General features: G+C 42.0%; 3 protein-coding genes and 22 non-coding genes across 25 annotated transcripts; 1 reads left to right on the forward strand and 24 right to left on the reverse strand.

Annotated features, from left to right (window-relative positions):
• Positions 1–444: 444 nt before the first annotated feature.
• tmem205 (transmembrane protein 205) lies at positions 445–2,262 on the reverse strand. The gene is made up of 4 exons (XM_061302796.1): positions 2,120–2,262; positions 1,570–1,683; positions 1,341–1,504; positions 445–1,273 (listed from the first exon to the last, which is right to left on the reverse strand). Exons 2-4 carry the CDS (start codon positions 1,667–1,669, stop codon positions 971–973), a joined length of 567 nt encoding a protein of 188 aa, XP_061158780.1. The 5' UTR covers positions 1,670–1,683; positions 2,120–2,262; the 3' UTR covers positions 445–970.
• An 80-nt stretch (positions 2,263–2,342) lies between these two features.
• elof1 (elongation factor 1) lies at positions 2,343–4,867 on the forward strand. Its single transcript, XM_061302797.1, has 4 exons — positions 2,343–2,711; positions 3,491–3,616; positions 3,686–3,756; positions 3,909–4,867. The coding sequence occupies exons 2-4, from the start codon at positions 3,501–3,503 to the stop codon at positions 3,971–3,973; spliced, it is 252 nt and encodes an 83-aa protein (XP_061158781.1). The 5' UTR covers positions 2,343–2,711; positions 3,491–3,500; the 3' UTR covers positions 3,974–4,867.
• cnn1b (calponin 1, basic, smooth muscle, b) lies at positions 4,638–11,565 on the reverse strand. The gene is made up of 7 exons (XM_061302793.1): positions 11,211–11,565; positions 8,104–8,225; positions 7,909–7,975; positions 7,342–7,479; positions 6,464–6,580; positions 6,212–6,358; positions 4,638–6,127 (listed from the first exon to the last, which is right to left on the reverse strand). Exons 1-7 carry the CDS (start codon positions 11,268–11,270, stop codon positions 5,882–5,884), a joined length of 897 nt encoding a protein of 298 aa, XP_061158777.1. The 5' UTR covers positions 11,271–11,565; the 3' UTR covers positions 4,638–5,881.
• A 2,424-nt stretch (positions 11,566–13,989) lies between these two features.
• On the reverse strand, positions 13,990–14,102 carry trnal-uaa (transfer RNA leucine (anticodon UAA)). The gene is made up of 2 exons: positions 14,065–14,102; positions 13,990–14,035 (listed from the first exon to the last, which is right to left on the reverse strand). It is a non-coding gene; the product is annotated as a tRNA-Leu (tRNA).
• A 94-nt stretch (positions 14,103–14,196) lies between these two features.
• trnal-caa (transfer RNA leucine (anticodon CAA)) lies at positions 14,197–14,309 on the reverse strand. Its single transcript has 2 exons — positions 14,272–14,309; positions 14,197–14,242 (listed from the first exon to the last, which is right to left on the reverse strand). It is a non-coding gene; the product is annotated as a tRNA-Leu (tRNA).
• Positions 14,310–14,403: 94 nt separating this feature from the next.
• Positions 14,404–14,518, reverse strand: trnal-caa (transfer RNA leucine (anticodon CAA)). Its single transcript has 2 exons — positions 14,481–14,518; positions 14,404–14,449 (listed from the first exon to the last, which is right to left on the reverse strand). It is a non-coding gene; the product is annotated as a tRNA-Leu (tRNA).
• Positions 14,519–14,612: 94 nt separating this feature from the next.
• On the reverse strand, positions 14,613–14,727 carry trnal-caa (transfer RNA leucine (anticodon CAA)). The gene is made up of 2 exons: positions 14,690–14,727; positions 14,613–14,658 (listed from the first exon to the last, which is right to left on the reverse strand). It is a non-coding gene; the product is annotated as a tRNA-Leu (tRNA).
• A 94-nt stretch (positions 14,728–14,821) lies between these two features.
• Positions 14,822–14,934, reverse strand: trnal-caa (transfer RNA leucine (anticodon CAA)). Its single transcript has 2 exons — positions 14,897–14,934; positions 14,822–14,867 (listed from the first exon to the last, which is right to left on the reverse strand). It is a non-coding gene; the product is annotated as a tRNA-Leu (tRNA).
• A 91-nt stretch (positions 14,935–15,025) lies between these two features.
• On the reverse strand, positions 15,026–15,138 carry trnal-uaa (transfer RNA leucine (anticodon UAA)). Its single transcript has 2 exons — positions 15,101–15,138; positions 15,026–15,071 (listed from the first exon to the last, which is right to left on the reverse strand). It is a non-coding gene; the product is annotated as a tRNA-Leu (tRNA).
• Positions 15,139–15,232: 94 nt separating this feature from the next.
• On the reverse strand, positions 15,233–15,345 carry trnal-caa (transfer RNA leucine (anticodon CAA)). Its single transcript has 2 exons — positions 15,308–15,345; positions 15,233–15,278 (listed from the first exon to the last, which is right to left on the reverse strand). It is a non-coding gene; the product is annotated as a tRNA-Leu (tRNA).
• A 94-nt stretch (positions 15,346–15,439) lies between these two features.
• On the reverse strand, positions 15,440–15,552 carry trnal-caa (transfer RNA leucine (anticodon CAA)). Its single transcript has 2 exons — positions 15,515–15,552; positions 15,440–15,485 (listed from the first exon to the last, which is right to left on the reverse strand). It is a non-coding gene; the product is annotated as a tRNA-Leu (tRNA).
• Positions 15,553–15,646: 94 nt separating this feature from the next.
• On the reverse strand, positions 15,647–15,761 carry trnal-caa (transfer RNA leucine (anticodon CAA)). Its single transcript has 2 exons — positions 15,724–15,761; positions 15,647–15,692 (listed from the first exon to the last, which is right to left on the reverse strand). It is a non-coding gene; the product is annotated as a tRNA-Leu (tRNA).
• A 95-nt stretch (positions 15,762–15,856) lies between these two features.
• On the reverse strand, positions 15,857–15,969 carry trnal-caa (transfer RNA leucine (anticodon CAA)). The gene is made up of 2 exons: positions 15,932–15,969; positions 15,857–15,902 (listed from the first exon to the last, which is right to left on the reverse strand). It is a non-coding gene; the product is annotated as a tRNA-Leu (tRNA).
• Positions 15,970–16,060: 91 nt separating this feature from the next.
• On the reverse strand, positions 16,061–16,173 carry trnal-uaa (transfer RNA leucine (anticodon UAA)). The gene is made up of 2 exons: positions 16,136–16,173; positions 16,061–16,106 (listed from the first exon to the last, which is right to left on the reverse strand). It is a non-coding gene; the product is annotated as a tRNA-Leu (tRNA).
• A 94-nt stretch (positions 16,174–16,267) lies between these two features.
• On the reverse strand, positions 16,268–16,380 carry trnal-caa (transfer RNA leucine (anticodon CAA)). Its single transcript has 2 exons — positions 16,343–16,380; positions 16,268–16,313 (listed from the first exon to the last, which is right to left on the reverse strand). It is a non-coding gene; the product is annotated as a tRNA-Leu (tRNA).
• A 94-nt stretch (positions 16,381–16,474) lies between these two features.
• trnal-caa (transfer RNA leucine (anticodon CAA)) lies at positions 16,475–16,587 on the reverse strand. The gene is made up of 2 exons: positions 16,550–16,587; positions 16,475–16,520 (listed from the first exon to the last, which is right to left on the reverse strand). It is a non-coding gene; the product is annotated as a tRNA-Leu (tRNA).
• Positions 16,588–16,681: 94 nt separating this feature from the next.
• Positions 16,682–16,794, reverse strand: trnal-caa (transfer RNA leucine (anticodon CAA)). Its single transcript has 2 exons — positions 16,757–16,794; positions 16,682–16,727 (listed from the first exon to the last, which is right to left on the reverse strand). It is a non-coding gene; the product is annotated as a tRNA-Leu (tRNA).
• A 94-nt stretch (positions 16,795–16,888) lies between these two features.
• Positions 16,889–17,003, reverse strand: trnal-caa (transfer RNA leucine (anticodon CAA)). Its single transcript has 2 exons — positions 16,966–17,003; positions 16,889–16,934 (listed from the first exon to the last, which is right to left on the reverse strand). It is a non-coding gene; the product is annotated as a tRNA-Leu (tRNA).
• Positions 17,004–17,098: 95 nt separating this feature from the next.
• Positions 17,099–17,211, reverse strand: trnal-caa (transfer RNA leucine (anticodon CAA)). Its single transcript has 2 exons — positions 17,174–17,211; positions 17,099–17,144 (listed from the first exon to the last, which is right to left on the reverse strand). It is a non-coding gene; the product is annotated as a tRNA-Leu (tRNA).
• A 91-nt stretch (positions 17,212–17,302) lies between these two features.
• On the reverse strand, positions 17,303–17,415 carry trnal-uaa (transfer RNA leucine (anticodon UAA)). The gene is made up of 2 exons: positions 17,378–17,415; positions 17,303–17,348 (listed from the first exon to the last, which is right to left on the reverse strand). It is a non-coding gene; the product is annotated as a tRNA-Leu (tRNA).
• Positions 17,416–17,509: 94 nt separating this feature from the next.
• On the reverse strand, positions 17,510–17,622 carry trnal-caa (transfer RNA leucine (anticodon CAA)). The gene is made up of 2 exons: positions 17,585–17,622; positions 17,510–17,555 (listed from the first exon to the last, which is right to left on the reverse strand). It is a non-coding gene; the product is annotated as a tRNA-Leu (tRNA).
• A 94-nt stretch (positions 17,623–17,716) lies between these two features.
• trnal-caa (transfer RNA leucine (anticodon CAA)) lies at positions 17,717–17,829 on the reverse strand. The gene is made up of 2 exons: positions 17,792–17,829; positions 17,717–17,762 (listed from the first exon to the last, which is right to left on the reverse strand). It is a non-coding gene; the product is annotated as a tRNA-Leu (tRNA).
• A 94-nt stretch (positions 17,830–17,923) lies between these two features.
• trnal-caa (transfer RNA leucine (anticodon CAA)) lies at positions 17,924–18,036 on the reverse strand. Its single transcript has 2 exons — positions 17,999–18,036; positions 17,924–17,969 (listed from the first exon to the last, which is right to left on the reverse strand). It is a non-coding gene; the product is annotated as a tRNA-Leu (tRNA).
• A 94-nt stretch (positions 18,037–18,130) lies between these two features.
• Positions 18,131–18,245, reverse strand: trnal-caa (transfer RNA leucine (anticodon CAA)). The gene is made up of 2 exons: positions 18,208–18,245; positions 18,131–18,176 (listed from the first exon to the last, which is right to left on the reverse strand). It is a non-coding gene; the product is annotated as a tRNA-Leu (tRNA).
• A 94-nt stretch (positions 18,246–18,339) lies between these two features.
• On the reverse strand, positions 18,340–18,452 carry trnal-caa (transfer RNA leucine (anticodon CAA)). Its single transcript has 2 exons — positions 18,415–18,452; positions 18,340–18,385 (listed from the first exon to the last, which is right to left on the reverse strand). It is a non-coding gene; the product is annotated as a tRNA-Leu (tRNA).
• Between the last annotated feature and the right edge of the window lie 360 nt (positions 18,453–18,812).

The following is an 18,812-nucleotide window of genomic DNA, read 5'->3' on the forward strand; positions in this document are numbered from 1 at the left end:
CAGTGTCATCATTTGAATAAATTTGGTCCTAAGGTTTCACATTGTTGTGACTTTTGGTCCTGCACTCACCAAAATCCACTTCCTTGTGTTAGGAATGAGGAAAATGTAATGGGGGAAAAAATCTTTTGTTTCTGTACTTCCTCTTGCTCACACAATCCACCCACGTTTACTGATTGTTTTTTTTTTGTCTGTGCTTTCAACAGCAATTGTCTTTTCTTGAGTTATCATGACCAATCGATCTGTGACCCTATGAGAGGTTTTCTATTATGGAAATATTACTCCCTACTCTTCTAAACATGATTTAATTACTTGACTAACTTGTTCTTTGCATAAAGAGATTTTAATTCCTGACTGCAACATTTCCTGGAAGGAAGGAACATTGTCCCCTTTAGTTTTTTTCCCTGGAAGAAATTGGTTTTACTTTAATTAAATGGAAAAAATAAATATTTTGCTTGACCATACAGTGGTGTTTTATTTGTTAGAATCTAAATCATACGTAAAAATAATTTCAAATCACAGATTTTGAAAAGTAAATGTATAAAATATCAGTAAGGCACAATAAATCGTACTTTCACACCACTTTATCCAATAAATGATTTCATTATTAATGCTGATGTCAACACTAACAATTAAAAGCTTGCTGGCCAACATGGTGCTATGTTCTGTAGTCTGCTTATAATAAAACATATTATGGCTCATTTGACAGAACACTCAAATCCAGATGAGAGTTAGTGCTTAGGTTATCCATGAACATCAGGTTCTACATAAAACTAAAAACATTGCTTTCCATCTGGGCAAATCCAAAAGTCATGCTTCAAATGTGTGCTTAACATACGTGTTTGTTTAAATGGATTCAACGTCGCCCCCTACTGGATGGAGATCAGTTTGTTTTTTGCAATAGGTTGGGTATTAATATAGGTACTCTGTATTGGATATTTGGAGCCAACTAGAACCTGCAACCTCACCGTGTCTAAATTGTAGATAGATTCAAACCGATGTAGATCAAATTAGTTGTGGTGCAGATGACTCCGATCAGGTTACAGAGGTTGGTCAACCCGTGATAGCGGCCGAACGTTCTTTTGTAGGCTTTATACTTGGGGTCTTGCTCTTTGAGTTTGGCATAACCTTCCTTTTCGGCACTCAGTCCGATCTGATTACCGAGACCGTGCTCCTTCTCCACCTCCCTCAAAAGGAACATAACTTCAGTAGCAGCTGGACCAAACCACTGAGCGTTTAGACCCGCCATCACCAACGCCACAAAATACAGAAGCATCTGCAAAAGAACAAAATCCAAGGCAACACGATGGAGATTTGCGAGCGTAATAACGTAATTCCTTTACCTGCACCGTTTCACGTGTGTCCAGCAGCTCTCTCGGATGATACACCGCATAAATAGCCAGACTGACAAAATGGCTTCCCAGCAGACAGTAGAAATAAACCGGGAAGAGTTTACTCTGGACTAGGCCGAAGGTGTGCCTTGTCACCTGCCACACCAATGCAAAACCTGCAAAAACCAAAAGTAAAATATTAGGAAAAGCTCAGTGCACTCAAATTCTCAGCTTCTCTTACCTCCAATGAATGAAACCCAAACTTGCATGCCCCAGGAGAAGGAAAGTACCAGGAGATGTAAGACTTTGACCAAGTCTGAGGGATCCCCCTCAGTTGCCATGGTGACTATAAGGTCTACATATAGAGATAGTCCATTCAGCCACAAGGGATGCAACACAAGGAAAGCAGATATGTTAAATTCATATTAAAGATTTTCTTTTTGTACAGAAATATAGCCATTTCGTTTTGAGTGAAGCAGTTTGTTATGTGTAACATTTCTAAAAATCATGTTTCAAGCAGATAAACAGTGCGTATCTTGCAGGTTGACGCTTGTGCTTGCACCAGATAACGATTGGTTGTATATATTTATAAAAAAAATACTAAGTAAGACGCACGTTTTTGAAGGCAGAAATGCATCCATTTAACAACGTGAACGTGATAGAAACTAAATTAATATCCACATTGACATGGGTCATTTTGATAATAGGGAGTTACGTCACTAACTTTAACACTGTGCAAAGACTGATGATAATTCTTTATATTCATAGCAAGAATAAGTTATTGTACATACCTTATTTCTTTGTGTTATCTGGAGTACAATACTGTGTATTTTTAATACTATTAGTCCAAAGTGCAGCAGTGCGATCTTACTTCCTCTGTACTCCACAACAACACCGCCCCTTGCAGTGACACCGACCAATAATAGTCTTGGAAAATATTTGAATGACGCCCAGCTCGACAGTTTGGTTTTGTAACATTTTAGTTTCATGCAATTCATTTATCACCATTTATTTTATGTGTATAGTCATTATTCATAAGAAGAGTACATGTACAGAAATAAATATATCTAAATTTATATTTAAAGTGAAAAAACGTTGTGTAATAATCAGATTTTTGTTTTTTCGTTTTTATATCTTTTGTTTTATTCACATGATAGCAAGTCGAAGATTAACGGCATTAAATATGATTAAACGACCACTGAGATAATTCCGTGTTCAATGTTGCGACTCCGTGACGTCACGACAAAAAGCCTGGCTTCCCAGTTTACAGTTAGTAAAACCAAGATTTTAAGAAATTATTTGTGTTGCGGTGACTTTCTCGGAATAATCAGGTAACACCAAACGTCGAATCAACATTGGTGGACGGGAAAAATATCTTTGAAGGTACGTTTGATTCTCATTGTATTTCAATTGGTAAACAATCTAGCACGTCTTTACTAGCCTTTGGAAGAGTTAGTAAGCCAATGCATCAACTTCTCCATACTACAGTTTTCTAGTTGCGAAGCATTTGTCTTGGTGGCTTGCAGCATTTCTGATTCTCATATCTTCATAACAAGGAGTTGTGCATACATGACGCACGATTGATTGCACGCGAGGTTAACGTAACGCTATTGCATCGTCTTCTTCCACATCCTGCACGAATGAACCCTCGAAAAACATTGATCTCATTTCATTAAAGCTTTTGGATTGCACGAAACAAATTGACAATCGAAATCACATCGATATGCTTCAATATTTTTCAGTCGTTAGCCTTTCGTGTTTTTATGACGTTATAACCAATCTTTTTTTTTTTTTTCAAACCGTGAGTTCTAAGATAAAAAACATGCACACATCAATTCTCATTACTCAGTGATATCAGTAATATAAATGTGATACAAATATGATGTGACTACAATGGATGTACAGTGCATTAAACACAGCGGTGACGTCATAATCTCGCGATATTACCTGAGTGAGTGCTGCATCTCATTTCATAACCAGAGGTGAAGTGACGTCACCAGTGCGCTAGTCAAATCCAGTCATATTGTGTATTTTAAAGGGCAATAATAAACATGTGAAAGCCTTTCTGACAATGTGAATAAACATTGAGGTTCATTTTTCTTGGGAAAGAAAGTGAATGTGAAATATTATGACTAATTTTTGGTTTGCTTTCTCAACCGTAGGCCTGGACAAATGGGGCGCCGAAAGTCCAAGCGAAAGCCTCCTCCCAAGAAAAAAATGACAGGCAACTTGGACACCCAGTTCACGTGCCCGTTTTGTAACCACGAGAAATCTTGCGATGTGAAAATGTGAGTTCACCTCAAAATGCCTTGGCAACACAATGTAAAGCATCGTTATTAACAAATATTTCTTTCCAGGGAGCGAACACGAAATACGGGAATTATTTCATGCAGCGTTTGCTTGGAGGAGTTCCAGACTCCTATAACATGTATCCTTTTTTTTTCCTAATGTATTTTTCAGACTGCCAGGTGCAACATATGTCAAGGTCCTGTGTGTAATTTCATAGTATTCAAGCATGGGGAGAAAATGCAAACTTTACACATCATTATCTTACAATTTCCTTAAGTTTTGTTTCAACAGATTTGTCAGAACCAGTGGATGTTTACAGTGACTGGATAGATGCGTGTGAAGCAGCCAATCAGTGATCATTACTTCATCTCTAATCTGGCACAACTAGTTATATACTAGCACCATAGAAATAGTATATTGTTTAGGTAAATGACACCTCAATTGCTGAACCACATGTCAACTTTGTCGCCATATTGGAAGTGGAGCATTGTAGCGGTGAATGTGGAATGGGAAACATTAGTTTCCTAGGCAGAGCTGCCACATCCAATATGGCGGATCCTTGACATCACAATCCATCAACCCACTCAATGAGACATCTATGTATAATAAGTATTTTCTTGACGTCATGTAACGTGGAGTTTAAACCCAGCATTTCACATTCCTGTATTCTATTTCGTTCCGTGCAGCTATTTTTTTTTTCCCCAGTATGCGTTTGTATTTATTTATCTCTTGGGGCCAAATTGACATGTAAAATGATGTTGACGTCACTGTTTACCTTTTTATGCTCTCCACTGGTATTTTTACGCGAATGCCTTTTTAGTGTTGATTTTAATCCAATCAATGATATTAATTTTACTATGTAGTATTTGCCATATTTTTAGGACAAGTATGTACGAACAGGAAAAAAAAGAGATATAGTATTTTCACTCTACTGTAACTACACAAATGACTGTTTTTTTTTTTTAATCATACCCTTTGCATTTTTTGCATGCATTTTAAGCTCATTACAGTAAATCATAATTTTAATTTTCAAGTGTTTTTATTGCACAAATGTCATGTTTAGTGAAAGCCAAAATAGAAAAAGAAAGACATATACGTATTGTTGAAACACAGTCTGCTCTTAAAAAGGTGAAATTTGACCACTGACAACGTTTTTACATATTTTTGATGACACAGGTCAGTAAATGCACTGTAAAAATGCTTCTCTTGCTAAAATCTGTTTTATTCAATTAAAAAGGAATGCGAAAAGATTTGACCGACTTTGCTCACATGCTTTTAAAACACTAGACGGCGCTCTACTCCAAGCTGCAAGGCTTCCTGATTTTAGCACGGTGACTGTAAATCTCAACAATATGAACCACACTGTAAAACTCCATCTGAAATATGTACTTCGACTTGTGCCCACAGATTGTGCACATGTTTCTGCTCTCTTAGAATAAAAGTATCGGGCAGCAGCTTGTGGCACTAATAGCAACATTACATTCAAGACATTTGGTGAGGTACAGCAATACGAAATGGCATCTTAAAAAAAAAAAAAAAAAAAAAAGGCGCAACAGCATCAAGCTGGAACAAGTTCACATGCAATTAGGTATCCATATTCAAATTTTGAACACTATCAAATTAGTTTTATAATTTCTTGACCCTCTCTGTCGTTGTCATTATCCTCAACAGGCAAAGTTTGAAGTACATTCCACAACTGCAATAGCATGTGCCAGGAATCATGGGTAATTTTAGCGGTGGATGACTTATCTAAATCAATGTAGGTGCTCACATGACAATGTCTGAATACTGTAAATCTATTTGTCCTGCATCCTCCATTATTGTCAGTCATGGCCAGAAGGAGGAAATTCCTCTGGAAGTATCAATGTGACTCCAAAAATAAGGTCAGTCGCACCAACATGACAGAAACTTGTGTGGCTGTCTAATTACAACACAGGAATATAACGTGATTAAAAAAGGATCTATAAATAGCAATGATATTTAATATCAACCTCTTGAGTTTCTGGGCCACTCTAGTCGTGATTAAATACGTTTGGGAGGGAGGGAAATGTAGAAGTGGGCCACAATATAAAAGTTAGGACGTAAAGTAAACACTATTGTTATGCTCATGGAAAGAAAAACATTTCCCAAGAGTAAAAATGTTAAGAAAAAGAGGCAACAATGACGTCAAATCGGTGTTTAAATAACAGTCTGGTGGGGGGGGGGGGGTATGCTCATCACAAAGTCCTGGTCACTTGTCTAAAGTTTAGCAAAGGAAGGTCGTCTTAATCAGAGTACTGGTTGTAGCCATCAAACGCAGCCTCGCTCCCGTTATTGTGGTAAGTCTCGGTGGGGGTGGCGCAGTACTTGTTGTCGTAGACCTGGCGGGGGAGGCCGTAGGTGGTCATGCCCTGCTGGGAGGCCACTTTGTTGGTGCCCATCTGCAGTGATATAGTGGTGGTGTCACAGTTCTCCAGCTCCAGCTTCTTGTCAAAGATGTGCCTCCTGGTTCCTGGTGCTGTCATGCCAGACTGGAGAGAGAAAATCCCAAACATCATGAGAGAAGAACACATTGATAGATTGTTGCTTAAAGTCAGTTAGGTGTGTCTTCTCACCTGGTTGGCTCCTTTGTTCGTACCCATCTGTAGACTGATGGTGGACTGGTCCATGGGGTTGTCCATGCCCATCCTGGAGTCGAAAAGATGGCGTCTTGTGCCGTAAGACGTCATACCTTTTTGACTGGCAAGCTTATTGGTGCCCATCTAGAGAGAATACAGAGTAGGTTATTCGATCAAATCCTGTTTTGACTTGATGACGACGGGGGCGGGTGTGATCATGTGATCCCAAATATGCGGTTGCTTGCTGACCTGTAAGCCGATGATGTTGCGTCCCTCCCTGAGCTTCTCTGGAGCAAAGCGACGCTGCTGCTTCTCAGCATACTTGACCCCAATGTCATATTTGGAGTGGAACCCTTTTGACTTGGCCTGAGGGAAAATGACAGTTATAAAAAAAGGTTAGCATTAATGCATGTTTGTTTACTTTCAAAAGGCATCTTCATTTCAACATTAGTGTGGAGTTTCTCGATGTAGCTTTTTGCTAAACATGATATAGCAGGACAAAGCGGCAAACATAAAAGCATGTTCAGACAAAATCCAGAGACGCAAACTCGCTAATGTTTATGCAGTGCGGTGTCGTGAGGAGTGCAATGACCTCTACATGAAAAGGTCATCTTTACACAAGCATATGCCGCAACATCGGCGAGCAACTCTTTGGGTACAGAGTTTATTTGCCTTTCAAAAACAAAAGGACAGCAATGTCCAAATTATGGACAGGGAAAGATGGTTGGTATCTATTAGTTTGACGATAACAATGTCCTGATATCCCTCCCACAAAGATCTTCCCATTTGACAGCAAGAATGGCTCCTAATGAGTTGTTTTGCCACCAGTTAACTACCGGTCGGTATGCAGCGTGGTCGTTCACCAGCAATGCTAGGCAACAACAACAGCAGCACCCTATTGTGGCCAGAGACCCAAATAGGGAAATGGCACACCTACAAAGAAAAACAATTAGAACTGAAAAAGGTGAAAGAAAACAAAAAGTTGCCCCGATTCAAATGTTTCTGATTACCATGACCGAGAAGACAGAATCTTCAAAAGACAAGCAGCAGTCGAATTGTTTATTTTACAAAAAAAAAAAAAGAAAAATCAAAAACAGCACGGTCATCGCTTGTGTGTTTGTCCTCACCATTCCCGCCAGAGCGATGAGAGTGGACTGGACCTGGGTATGGTTGACGTTCTCAAACAAGTCGTTGGCCTCAAAAATGTCGTGAGGTTTCAGGCCGTACTCGGTGATTGCACGGACAAAATTCCCAATGTTTTCCAACTGAGGAAGACGGAACAGAAATAAAATAAGGTCAGTTAATGACTAGGAATATATTCATTTCTTCTCTTGTGGAATCACCCCAAAAAAAAAAACCTGTAAGGTACTTCACAGTGCAGTCATTCATCCTTCCATTTTCTAAACGGCTTGTCCCTTTCAAAGCGGTGGATGAGTTGAAGCTATGCCAGCTGATTTTTGGCGAGTACACCCAGAGTGGGCCCTTTGCCAGTCGATCACATGGCACGTCGTTACAAACAACCACATCAATGGACAATGGAGGCTTCAATTAAACTAAGTTTTTGTGATGTCCGAGGAATTCCGAGTGCTCAGAGTGCAAACCGCATGCTAGTTTTCCAGCATGATATGCTCTGAAGAAGAAATGATGAAACATCTTGATCCTACGAGATAGAAGAGAGACCACATGACATTTACCTGGTGCCAGTTTTGACTGGAGCGGTTGATCTTTCTCACAGAGCCTGGCTGGAGAACGTTAATGAGTCTGCGAGGAACCAGAGGGACATGAAATAAGGTGTACAAAAAAATCTGCAATTCAAATCATGCACGCGATGGCCCGACAAAGGATAATTGAATCATATTTTTGATTATGGGACTGGAAATCTCACTTACTCGCAGAGCACGACTCCATCTTTCAGACTCTCCATGAAGTGGTCTCCAATCTTCTTGCTGGTGACATCCTCAATCCATAGCCTGAGCCCCTCCTCCATTTGAGGGTCATACTTCCCTGCCAACTGACAACAGAAGAGAGGATAAACAAAATGCAAAAGCAAGCATCACCTAGATCTTAATTAAAATTTATGTGGCATTGGTGTTTAAATTCACCAATCACTGTTTAGAGCCTTTAAAAGTGGTCTCGCTAATATTCATTCACAACAATTTTGTGGTCTCAAATAAAATACTTGAAAGTACTCAATGTACCGACTTAAATGGCAAGGTCGAGTTTCCCCTCATTTGATTAACATCTGCCTTTGCTTTTCTGTAATTGCTTCTAATTAAGGTGGCTGCTATGTTGATTTTCATGTGGTTTTAAAATCCTTTTAATCGACAGTAATTTATCACTATTAGTGCATTGTGTCACGATTTCTTTTTCAGTGGTGGTGGTGGGGGGTGATTAAACAGGAAAACAATCCCTCAAATGAATGTGCTGGTATAAAGGAAGTGGAATATAAAATAAACAGTTGACACTCAATAAAACAACAAAGACGAAATAAAAAAAACCTGTGTCAGCAGACAAACAAAAAAAGCAATCCGCCTAATATTTTTCTTTGAAATGCAGTAAATGGCACACCACTTTTGAAAACATGTTGACAGGAAAAAATGTCAGTAGGCTCTTTTGTCCTCTTTTCCTGACTGATAAGTCCTGACACTTTGAGATGAGCAGCCAACACAAGCGGGACGGACGGGGATGGTGTAGCTTCCACTAGATCACACCAAACTTGGGAGAAACAGCTTTCCCAGACACCCCCCCGACTAACCTACTCTCCCTTGTTGACTGGCCAAGCTCATATTTCTCTCTCGCTCTCTCAGTCTGGCTTTTTGAGAGTATTCCCTTTTACAGTGAATGGCATGGAGCCTGATAAAGACAAGCCAACGCGGAAAGGTCTTGCTTCCAGCCAAGGTGCTTTAGTTGTATTGTTTGAAGTGATTTTCTTTCAGACCAAATGGATGAAATCAATATCATGACTCTATGAAACAGAATGAAGAAACAAATCACATGAATGATCATTCAGAAACTGCAAATGGGCTAAAAGATTTTTTTTTTTCCAGCCAGCAATACAAATCACGTGTCGATTTTGGCTCATTTATGTTCCTTTTCTAATCGTAATCAGTATTATTAGCAGTGATACAGGGAAGTGATTTTTTTTTTGTTGTCTTTCGAAGATGAGTCAGGCAATAGTGTGTGACCCATTTTTATATACTGCAGATGGAAAACCATTTAATAATTACACAGCAGAGAACGCAGGAAGTCTCTGAAGGCGGCAACATGTCAAATTATCTCCATATTGACTACCCATGGTTAAAAATTACATACGAATGCATGATTGGTTAACAGAAGACTAAATTGTCTTCAAATGTGAATGTGTTTGTTTTTTTTTTTTTTGTATAAATATGTGTCTGGTTGGCAACATATACATATCTTGCGGCAATTATACATTTCTATGAAGGGGTATCAATTACTTGTTGGGTTTGCAGCAGGGTTCGGTCCATGTCTCCAGCAAATAGCGGAGACCTCCGTATTAGGTGAGCAGGCTAATCTTTCACAGAATTCAAATACATTTTTTAGGAAAAAGTCCAAAAGCTAATGAACCAGAAATTCAAATGAAATCAGGTTGATCAGGCCAAAGCGACTTTGTATCATCTTCCATCTTCCAGTGTGCCCTTATGCCAGTCTTTGTTCATATTTTTGAGTTTATACTTTAATACTTTAATTTATTTTACAACCAATATAAAAGTTAATCATACTAATAATCAATTATGCAATAGTTTAAAAGTTTGACCATTGCATAATTAATTCTATTTCCATCATTTAAAAAAAAAAAATGTTTCCAAATCAAATCAGATTTTTGGGTTTATAGCGGAGCACAACTTTTAAGGGTCCACCAGATTTCTTTTACCATTCCAAGTGTGAGGCCCCTGGCACTACTTTGTCTCGACCAGACAAGCTGGTGTCCTGCTGTGTTCCGTCAGGACGGTGTCTTTGTCATTCTTGACTCCCATGTAAACTGTTTAGGCTAAACACACTTTTTCAAGTTCCGAGCGAGGGTCCCCGTCACTCCTTAAAAGGCCATTTGTTTATGACTAATGTACCTGTCAGTCACCCGCCGGCATGCGTGCTCCTCCCCGACATCGCCGTTCGACCGTCAGAGAAGGACAACAAATATCTCGGAGATGGCAGCAAAGTATTTATGATCCTGGAACTGAATGTCATCAATGTGCATGAGGATAATGATTGCTAGTGGAATAACTACAGTGTGATCTTCTGCACGCTGAAGTTGAGCTGCTCTGATTCATCACAACATACAAAAGCCAACTGAGGGACAAAACAAAGCTTAGTGCTGCATCATCAAATCCTGTTTGTTGGAAGTTGACCACAGTAAATGCTTGGAATATTCTTTGCAATTCACACAAATGTGTCACTTGCAGGTTTAGGGTTGGGCAAAAGCTGCTAAAGCTCATTCAATTGGCTGCTTTAGGAAAACAGTTTCTATTTAGGAGTGTTTCTATTTGTAATTATTCTTTTTTTTTTAGTTTATAATTCGTAATGAATTAATTCACGTTGAGGTGGATAGGTGGTTTAATTAATTTCACATTTCCTATTGTGGTTAAATTTAGCAAATGATGTAATATAAATATTTAATTCCTTTAAAGTGCCACGCAATAAACAGCCGGTGACGACTTTCGACTTCATAACAATCAAGGTTCTCACTTATGCAATGAAGGCAGGACCTGCAAATACTTACCATGCACCTGGAAAAATGTTAGAAATATAGAATAATAGTAAAAAGAAATGGACGACTTGTTATTCGACAGCAAGAGCAAATCGATCGTAACTTTTGACAGAGCACTGTACTCCGTTTCACGACACCTACGCCATTCTGGTGGAAGCAGACTCGCAGCATCCCTGAGCGACGATTTTGTTGGACGAACTGCTCCTTAAAACACTCCATATCCGAACACACTTCCGAATCTAGCCGCTTTTAAAACTCCCAACTTACCTTACTCTTGACCTCGGCAGAAAGTCCGAACGCTGGTCCACTCCTGAAATGTTGTGACATGGTGCTGTTGAGTCTATTTACAATGAGAGCAAGGTAGAGCTTTAAAAATGGTCGCGCAGGTCAGACTTCTGAGTCCAGGACAAAAAGCAGGCAGGAAAGTCCCCAACTAATCCGCAAGTATCTTATTTTATTCGGAGCAGTTCTGTTTGGACCCTGTGCTGAAGTGTGGAAGCAACTTTCCGACACTTTTCAGAATGTGTTTTAAACGCTTCCCAACTGTGTCGGTAGTGATTGGCCGAAGCTCTCGTCCAATCACGTTGCAGCTTCCTCATCGAAGCCTGTGATGTCATCGCTTCGGAATTCCATCCAATCAGTCACTTTTTCCACCTCCAGCTCGCTCAGGGATGCTTTGCACTGATGTAGAGATACATATTGGTCAATTATGTCACTGTCTTACTTGATTTAAAATACAATAAAAAAGGTCAATTTATATAATTTATTTTGTTATATATTATTTTTTTCTAATTACACTTTATAGCTATATAATTGACAGTTCAGAGGACAACTGTAGCCTCTAGACAAAAAAAATATTTTTCTTAGTTAGAGTTGAATCATTTTATAAACTCTCACAAATATATAGTTTTGTATTTAAAACAAATAAATAAATACATTTAGTCTACCTACTGACATGAAATGCAAGAAAAAAGTTCAAACCTTTTTTTTCCCTGTCACGTAAGAGTCTCCTGTGGGTCCACCCACCATGAAGCCGAGATTAGTAGAGGGCTGGTGTCCTGGGATTCCCTCTCGAATCTTCTCTCACTATTTTTTCTTACCTTAAAAAAAACCCAATCATAAAACCATGATCTTAATCTCTCACAAGTTATCAGTATGAATTGTGTGAATCAAATTTGATAGGGTGACTACGTTCGTTTTGCGTGACCGATCCTCAAAAAAGACATTGAAGTTAATAGCAAGATTTTTGAATATTAAAAATGTCTGTCTGTCCACACTCATGCTACAATGACTGCACTGCAGCATGTCTGTATGATTTTACATAACAGTGGCCAGGCATAGCCTGACATCACTCAATTACGTTATGTTTCCTCTTTAACACCAAGTAAGTCCTCTCACCTATTCTCTGTCTAGCTCCCTGTGTTTCATGCGCCCACACAGGCTGATGACAGGGGAAGGAATGCAGCAGATTCAGGGGGTCTGTGGAGCAGAATGACAAGAGAGGGGGGGGGGGGAGCATGATTCACCCCCATGCGTTCTCTTTTGTTTGTGTCACTAGCAGACACATGGGCGACAGGCCAATCCGATGGAGAGGGGGGAACAGAATGGACAGATGGTACATCGAAAAATGATTGCACACACACATAAAGGTGGGAAGAAACCGGAGACCAACGCAGGCACGGGGAGAACATGCAAACTCCACATGGGAGATGGAATTAAACACTGCAGCTCAGAACTGTGAGGCAACGTGCTACCAAAAATTTGCAGACACGCATACACACGTGCGCACACACAAGCGAGAGTCTTATAAACATTTCGGATAGAAGAAGCGGTAGCACGCTTGTGGAATGGACACTTTATTTGGGCATGATGGGAGAAGCGGGAGGCTCTGCCGACTGAGAAGTAATGTCTTGTGAAAAAGGAATCCCTCACACTAAAAATAACAGACTGCATTCTTGATATTTACTGTGTGGTATGGTTTATTATTTATGTTGGCTCAAGACTCCAGATGACGCCTGATCTAATGAGCTACTTTTAATGGGTTACATCGTATCACACGGACTTGAAAAGAAGTCTTGCTACTTGATAAATTGGAGTTTACAAATCTGTATTTTTCAAAAGCCCAATTTGGAAGACATTGAACAGAAGCAGCACTAAAGATGTTTATATTACTCTCAGATTATTTGGAGTTTCTCCTGTCCATTGGCACTAAAACACATTCGCATGGCACATTCCAGAAGGAGCATTTCAGCATGTTTAGATTCATCAGTAGCTGAACACCTTCGAAAAGCCACTTTAGATGGTTGGAAGGCTCCAGATGAAACATTGAATGCAAACAAAAGACTGAAACGGGGCTGAAAGGATGCAAAATGACTGGATGGAGGAAGGACAGGAGATGAGAGGGAGATTAGAGCAGTTTCAGTAAATCGCTTTCCCCACCCACCAAGAGCCCTCTCCTCATTCTCTTCTGCCTTGCTATTTATGGTAGAAGGCCTCGGGATTCTGTACAACTAAGAGGTCTGAAGGATGACTTCATGGCATTATAACTCCTACCTGTGGTTGAGCTTGGACAGGAAGCATCAAACAAACCTGGATTTGGTCAATGAGATTAGCTAAGCATGCTAGTAAATCTCCAGGTCACATGTTCCAATCCACGCCTACCTTTTACTATTTTGTCCATGCTGCCATCATTTGGTGATAGAGATCCCAAGTGGCTTTTGTGAGTTGCATCAGAGACTCGGGTATGCTCCAATTTAAAAAAATCTTCAGAAACTGAAATGCAAGATCTCGTCCCTTAAGTATCAAATGCTACTTGAAAACTCAGACACTCAAAACGATGTGTCAAGAGTAGGATTTGAACCCACACCTCCAAATGGAGACCAGAAGTCCCGATTCACCAATTAAGGGCGAACACCTTGAGTGCAGCGCCTTACACCACTCGGCCATCCTGACATGCAAAGCCAATCTTTATGGAATACAACCTATGCCTGATGCCTGAGGGGTCTACCCAAACAATGCTGAGTGAAGACAGACACTCAAAATAACATGTCAGAAGTGGGATTTGAACCAACGCCTCCAACTGGAGACCAGAAGTCCCAATTCACCAATGAAGGGCGTACACCTTAAGTCTGGCGCCTTAGACCACTCGGCCATCCTGACATGCTAAGCCAGTCTTCATAGAATACAACCTTTGCCTGGTGCCTGAGGAGTCTACCCAAAAGCTGCTGAGTGAAGTTAGACACCCGAAATGTCATGTCAGGAGTGGGATTTGAACCCACGCCTCCAACTGGAGACCAGAAGTCCCTATTTACCAAGGAAGGATATACACCTTGAGTCTGGCGCCTTAGACCACTCGGCCATCCTGACATGTCAAGCCAGCATTTATGGAATAAAACCTATGACTGGTGCCTGAGGGGTATACCCAAAAACTGCTGAGTGAAGACAGACACTCAAAATGTCATGTCAGGAGTGGGATTTGAACCCACGCCTCCAACTGGAGACCAGAAGTCCCAGTTTACCAAGGAAGGATATATACACCTTGAGTCTGGCGCCTTAGACCACTCGGCCATCCTGACATGTCTAGCCAGCATTTATGGAATAAAACCTATGACTGGTGCCTGAGGGGGGTCTCAAAAAACTGCTGAGTGAAGACAGACACTCAAAATGTCATGTCAGGAGTGGGATTTGAACCCACGCCTCCAACTGGAGACCAGAAGTCCCAGTTTACCAAGGAAGGATATATACACCTTGAGTCTGGCGCCTTAGACCACTCGGCCATCCTGACATGTCTAGCCAGCATTTATGGAATAAAACCTATGACTGGTGCCTGAGGGGGGTCTCAAAAAACTGCTGAGTGAAGACAGACACTCAAAATGTCATGTCAGGAGTGGGATTTGAACCCACGCCTCCAACTGGAGACCAGAAGTCCCAATTTACCAAGGAAGGGTATAGTCCTTGAGTCTGGCGCCTTAGACCACTCGGCCATCCTAACATGCTAAGCTGTCATTTATAGAATACAACCTTTGCCTGGTGCCTGAGGAGTCTACCCAAAAGCTGCTGAGTGAAAGACACTCAAAATGTAATGTCAGGAGTGGGGTTTGAACCCACGCCTCCAACTGGAGACCAGAAGTCCCAATTAACCAATGAAGGGCGTACACCTTAAGTCTGGCGCCTTAGACCACTCGGCCATCCTGACATGCTAAGCCATTGTTTATAGAATACAACCTTTGCCTGGTGCCTGAAGAGTCTACCCAAAAGTTTCTGGGGGAAGACAGGCACTCGAAATGTCATGTCAGGAGTGGCATTTGAACCCACGCCTCCAACTGGAGACCAGAAGTCCCAACTTAGCAAGGAAGGATATAGACCTTGAGTCTGGTGCCTTAGACCACTCGGCCATCCTGACATGGTTAGCCATTTTTCATAGAACACAACCTTTGCCTGGTGCCTGAGGAGTCTACCCAAAAGCTGCTGAGTGAAGTTAGACACCCAAAATGTCATGTCAGGAGTGGGATTTGAACCCACGCCTCCAACTGGAGACCAGAAGTCCCAATTTACCAAGGAAGGATATACACCTTGAGTCTGGCGCCTTAGACCACTCGGCCATCCTGACATGTCAAGCCAGCATTTATGGAATAAAACCTATGACTGGTGCCTGAGGGGGGTCTCAAAAAACTGCTGAGTGAAGACAGACACTCAAAATGTCATGTCAGGAGTGGGATTTGAACCCACGCCTCCAACTGGAGACCAGAAGTCCCAGTTTACCAAGGAAGGATATATACACCTTGAGTCTGGCGCCTTAGACCACTCGGCCATCCTGACATGTCTAGCCAGCATTTATGGAATAAAACCTATGACTGGTGCCTGAGGGGGGGTCTCAAAAAACTGCTGAGTGAAGACAGACACTCAAAATGTCATGTCAGGAGTGGGATTTGAACCCACGCCTCCAACTGAAGACCAGAAGTCCCAATTTACCAAGGAAGGGTATAGTCCTTGAATCTGGCGCCTTAGACCACTCGGCCATCCTAACATGCTAAGCTGTCATTTATAGAATACAACCTTTTCCTGGTGCCTGAGGAGTCTACCCAAAAGCTGCTGAGTGAAAGACACTCAAAATGTAATGTCAGGAGTGGGGTTTGAACCCACGCCTCCAACTGGAGACCAGAAGTCCCAATTAACCAATGAAGGGCGTACACCTTAAGTCTGGCGCCTTAGACCACTCGACCATCCTGACATGCTAAGCCATTGTTTATAGAATACAACCTTTGCCTGGTGCCTGAAGAGTCTACCCAAAAGTTTCTGGGGGAAGACAGGCACTCGAAATGTCATGTCAGGAGTGGCATTTGAACCCACGCCTCCAACTGGAGACCAGAAGTCCCAACTTAGCAAGGAAGGATATAGACCTTGAGTCTGGTGCCTTAGACCACTCGGCCATCCTGACATGGTTAGCCATTTTTCATAGAACACAACCTTTGCCTGGTGCCTGAGGAGTCTACCCAAAAGCTGCTGAGTGAAGTTAGACACCCAAAATGTCATGTCAGGAGTGGGATTTGAACCCACGCCTCCAACTGGAGACCAGAAGTCCCAATTTACCAAGGAAGGATATACACCTTGAGTCTGGCGCCTTAGACCACTCGGCCATCCTGACATGCTAAGCCAGTCTTCATAGAATACAACCTTTGCCTGGTGCCTGAGGAGTATACCCAAAAGCTGCTGAGTGAAGTTAGACACCCAAAATGTCATGTCAGGAGTGGGATTTGAACCCACGCCTCCAACTGGAGACCAGAAGTCCCAATTTACCAAGGAAGGATATACACCTTGAGTCTGGCGCCTTAGACCACTCGGCCATCCTGACATGTCAAGCCAGCATTTATGGAATAAAACCTATGACTGGTGCCTGAGGGGGGTCTCAAAAAACTGCTGAGTGAAGACAGACACTCAAAATGTCATGTCAGGAGTGGGATTTGAACCCACGCCTCCAACTGGAGACCAGAAGTCCCAGTTTACCAAGGAAGGATATATACACCTTGAGTCTGGCGCCTTAGACCACTCGGCCATCCTGACATGTCTAGCCAGCATTTATGGAATAAAACCTATGACTGGTGCCTGAGGGGGGGTCTCAAAAAACTGCTGAGTGAAGACAGACACTCAAAATGTCATGTCAGGAGTGGGATTTGAACCCACGCCTCCAACTGGAGACCAGAAGTCCCAATTTACCAAGGAAGGGTATAGTCCTTGAATCTGGCGCCTTAGACCACTCAGCCATCCTAACATGCTAAGCTGTCATTTATAGAATACAACCTTTTCCTGGTGCCTGAGGAGTCTACCCAAAAGCTGCTGAGTGAAAGACACTCAAAATGTAATGTCAGGAGTGGGGTTTGAACCCACGCCTCCAACTGGAGACCAGAAGTCCCAATTAACCAATGAAGGGCGTACACCTTAAGTCTGGCGCCTTAGACCACTCGGCCATCCTGACATGCTAAGCCATCGTTTATAGAATACAACCTTTGCCTGGTGCCTGAAGAGTCTACCCAAAAGTTTCTGGGGGAAGACAGGCACTCGAAATGTCATGTCAGGAGTGGCATTTGAACCCACGCCTCCAACTGGAGACCAGAAGTCCCAACATAGCAAGGAAGGATATAGACCTTGAGTCTGGTGCCTTAGACCACTCGGCCATCCTGACATGGTTAGCCATTTTTCATAGAACACAACCTTTGCCTGGTGCCTGAGGAGTCTACCCAAAAGCTGCTGAGTGAAGTTAGACACCCAAAATGTCATGTCAGGAGTGGGATTTGAACCCACGCCTCCAACTGGAGACCAGAAGTCCCAATTTACCAAGGAAGGATATACACCTTGAGTCTGGCGCCTTAGACCACTCGGCCATCCTGACATGCTAAGCCAGTCTTCATAGAATACAACCTTTGCCTGGTGCCTGAGGAGTATACCCAAAAGCTGCTGAGTGAAGTTAGACACCCAAAATGTCATGTCAGGAGTGGGATTTGAACCCACGCCTCCAACTGGAGACCAGAAGTCCCAATTTACCAAGGAAGGATATACACCTTGAGTCTGGCGCCTTAGACCACTCGGCCATCCTGACATGTCAAGCCAGCATTTATGGAATAAAACCTATGACTGGTGCCTGAGGGGGGTCTCAAAAAACTGCTGAGTGAAGACAGACACTCAAAATGTCATGTCAGGAGTGGGATTTGAACCCACGCCTCCAACAGGAGACCAGAAGTCCCAGTTTACCAAGGAAGGATATATACACCTTGAGTCTGGCGCCTTAGACCACTCGGCCATCCTGACATGTCTAGCCAGCATTTATGGAATAAAACCTATGACTGGTGCCTGAGGGGGGTCTCAAAAAACTGCTGAGTGAAGACAGACACTCAAAATGTCATGTCAGGAGTGGGATTTGAACCCACGCCTCCAACTGGAGACCAGAAGGCCCAATTAACCAGGGAAGGGTACAGTCCTTGAGTCTGGCGCCTTAGACCACTCGGCCATCCTGACATGCTAAACTATCCTTTATAGAATACAATCTATGCCTGGTGCCTGAGGGGGTCTACCCAAAAACCGCTGAGTTAAGACAGACCCTCAAAATGTCATGTCAGGAATGGAAATTTAACCCACAACTCCAACTGGAGACCAGTAGTCCCAATTTACCAAGGAACGATATACACCTTGAGTCTTACGCCTTAGACCACTCGGCCATCCTGACTCGCACAACTGGTCGTAGGAAACAATCTGCAACTGGTACCTGAGGAGTAATAAATCACAATCTACTCAATTTTAAGTTTTAAATGATATTTACATAATGCACCAACTTTTCCAAATAATGTTATGGTACCTCAGGTTCATTTTCATGTTGCC

This window comes from Syngnathus typhle, linkage group LG17, assembly GCF_033458585.1.
Source record: "Syngnathus typhle isolate RoL2023-S1 ecotype Sweden linkage group LG17, RoL_Styp_1.0, whole genome shotgun sequence".
Classification (NCBI taxonomy): Eukaryota; Metazoa; Chordata; class Actinopteri; order Syngnathiformes; family Syngnathidae; genus Syngnathus; species Syngnathus typhle.

Excerpts from the sequence above, each read along its gene's own strand:
- tmem205 (XM_061302796.1), bottom strand. The coding sequence starts at position 1,669 with ATGGCAACTGAGGGGGATCCCTCAGACTTGGTCAAAGTCTTACATCTC. Across the intron at positions 1,505-1,569 it reads TTGGGTTTCATTCATTGGAG|GTTTTGCATTGGTGTGGCAG; the intron begins GTAAGAGAAGCT and ends TGGTTTTTGCAG. Across the intron at positions 1,274-1,340 it reads ACACACGTGAAACGGTGCAG|ATGCTTCTGTATTTTGTGGC; the intron begins GTAAAGGAATTA and ends GTTCTTTTGCAG.
- elof1 (XM_061302797.1), top strand. The coding sequence starts at position 3,501 with ATGGGGCGCCGAAAGTCCAAGCGAAAGCCTCCTCCCAAGAAAAAAATG. Across the intron at positions 3,617-3,685 it reads AAATCTTGCGATGTGAAAAT|GGAGCGAACACGAAATACGG; the intron begins GTGAGTTCACCT and ends ATTTCTTTCCAG. Across the intron at positions 3,757-3,908 it reads GTTCCAGACTCCTATAACAT|ATTTGTCAGAACCAGTGGAT; the intron begins GTATCCTTTTTT and ends TTGTTTCAACAG.
- cnn1b (XM_061302793.1), bottom strand. The coding sequence starts at position 11,270 with ATGTCACAACATTTCAGGAGTGGACCAGCGTTCGGACTTTCTGCCGAG. Across the intron at positions 7,480-7,908 it reads CCAGTCAAAACTGGCACCAG|TTGGAAAACATTGGGAATTT; the intron begins GTAAATGTCATG and ends CGTCTTCCTCAG. Across the intron at positions 6,128-6,211 it reads CGAACAAAGGAGCCAACCAG|TCTGGCATGACAGCACCAGG; the intron begins GTGAGAAGACAC and ends TTCTCTCTCCAG.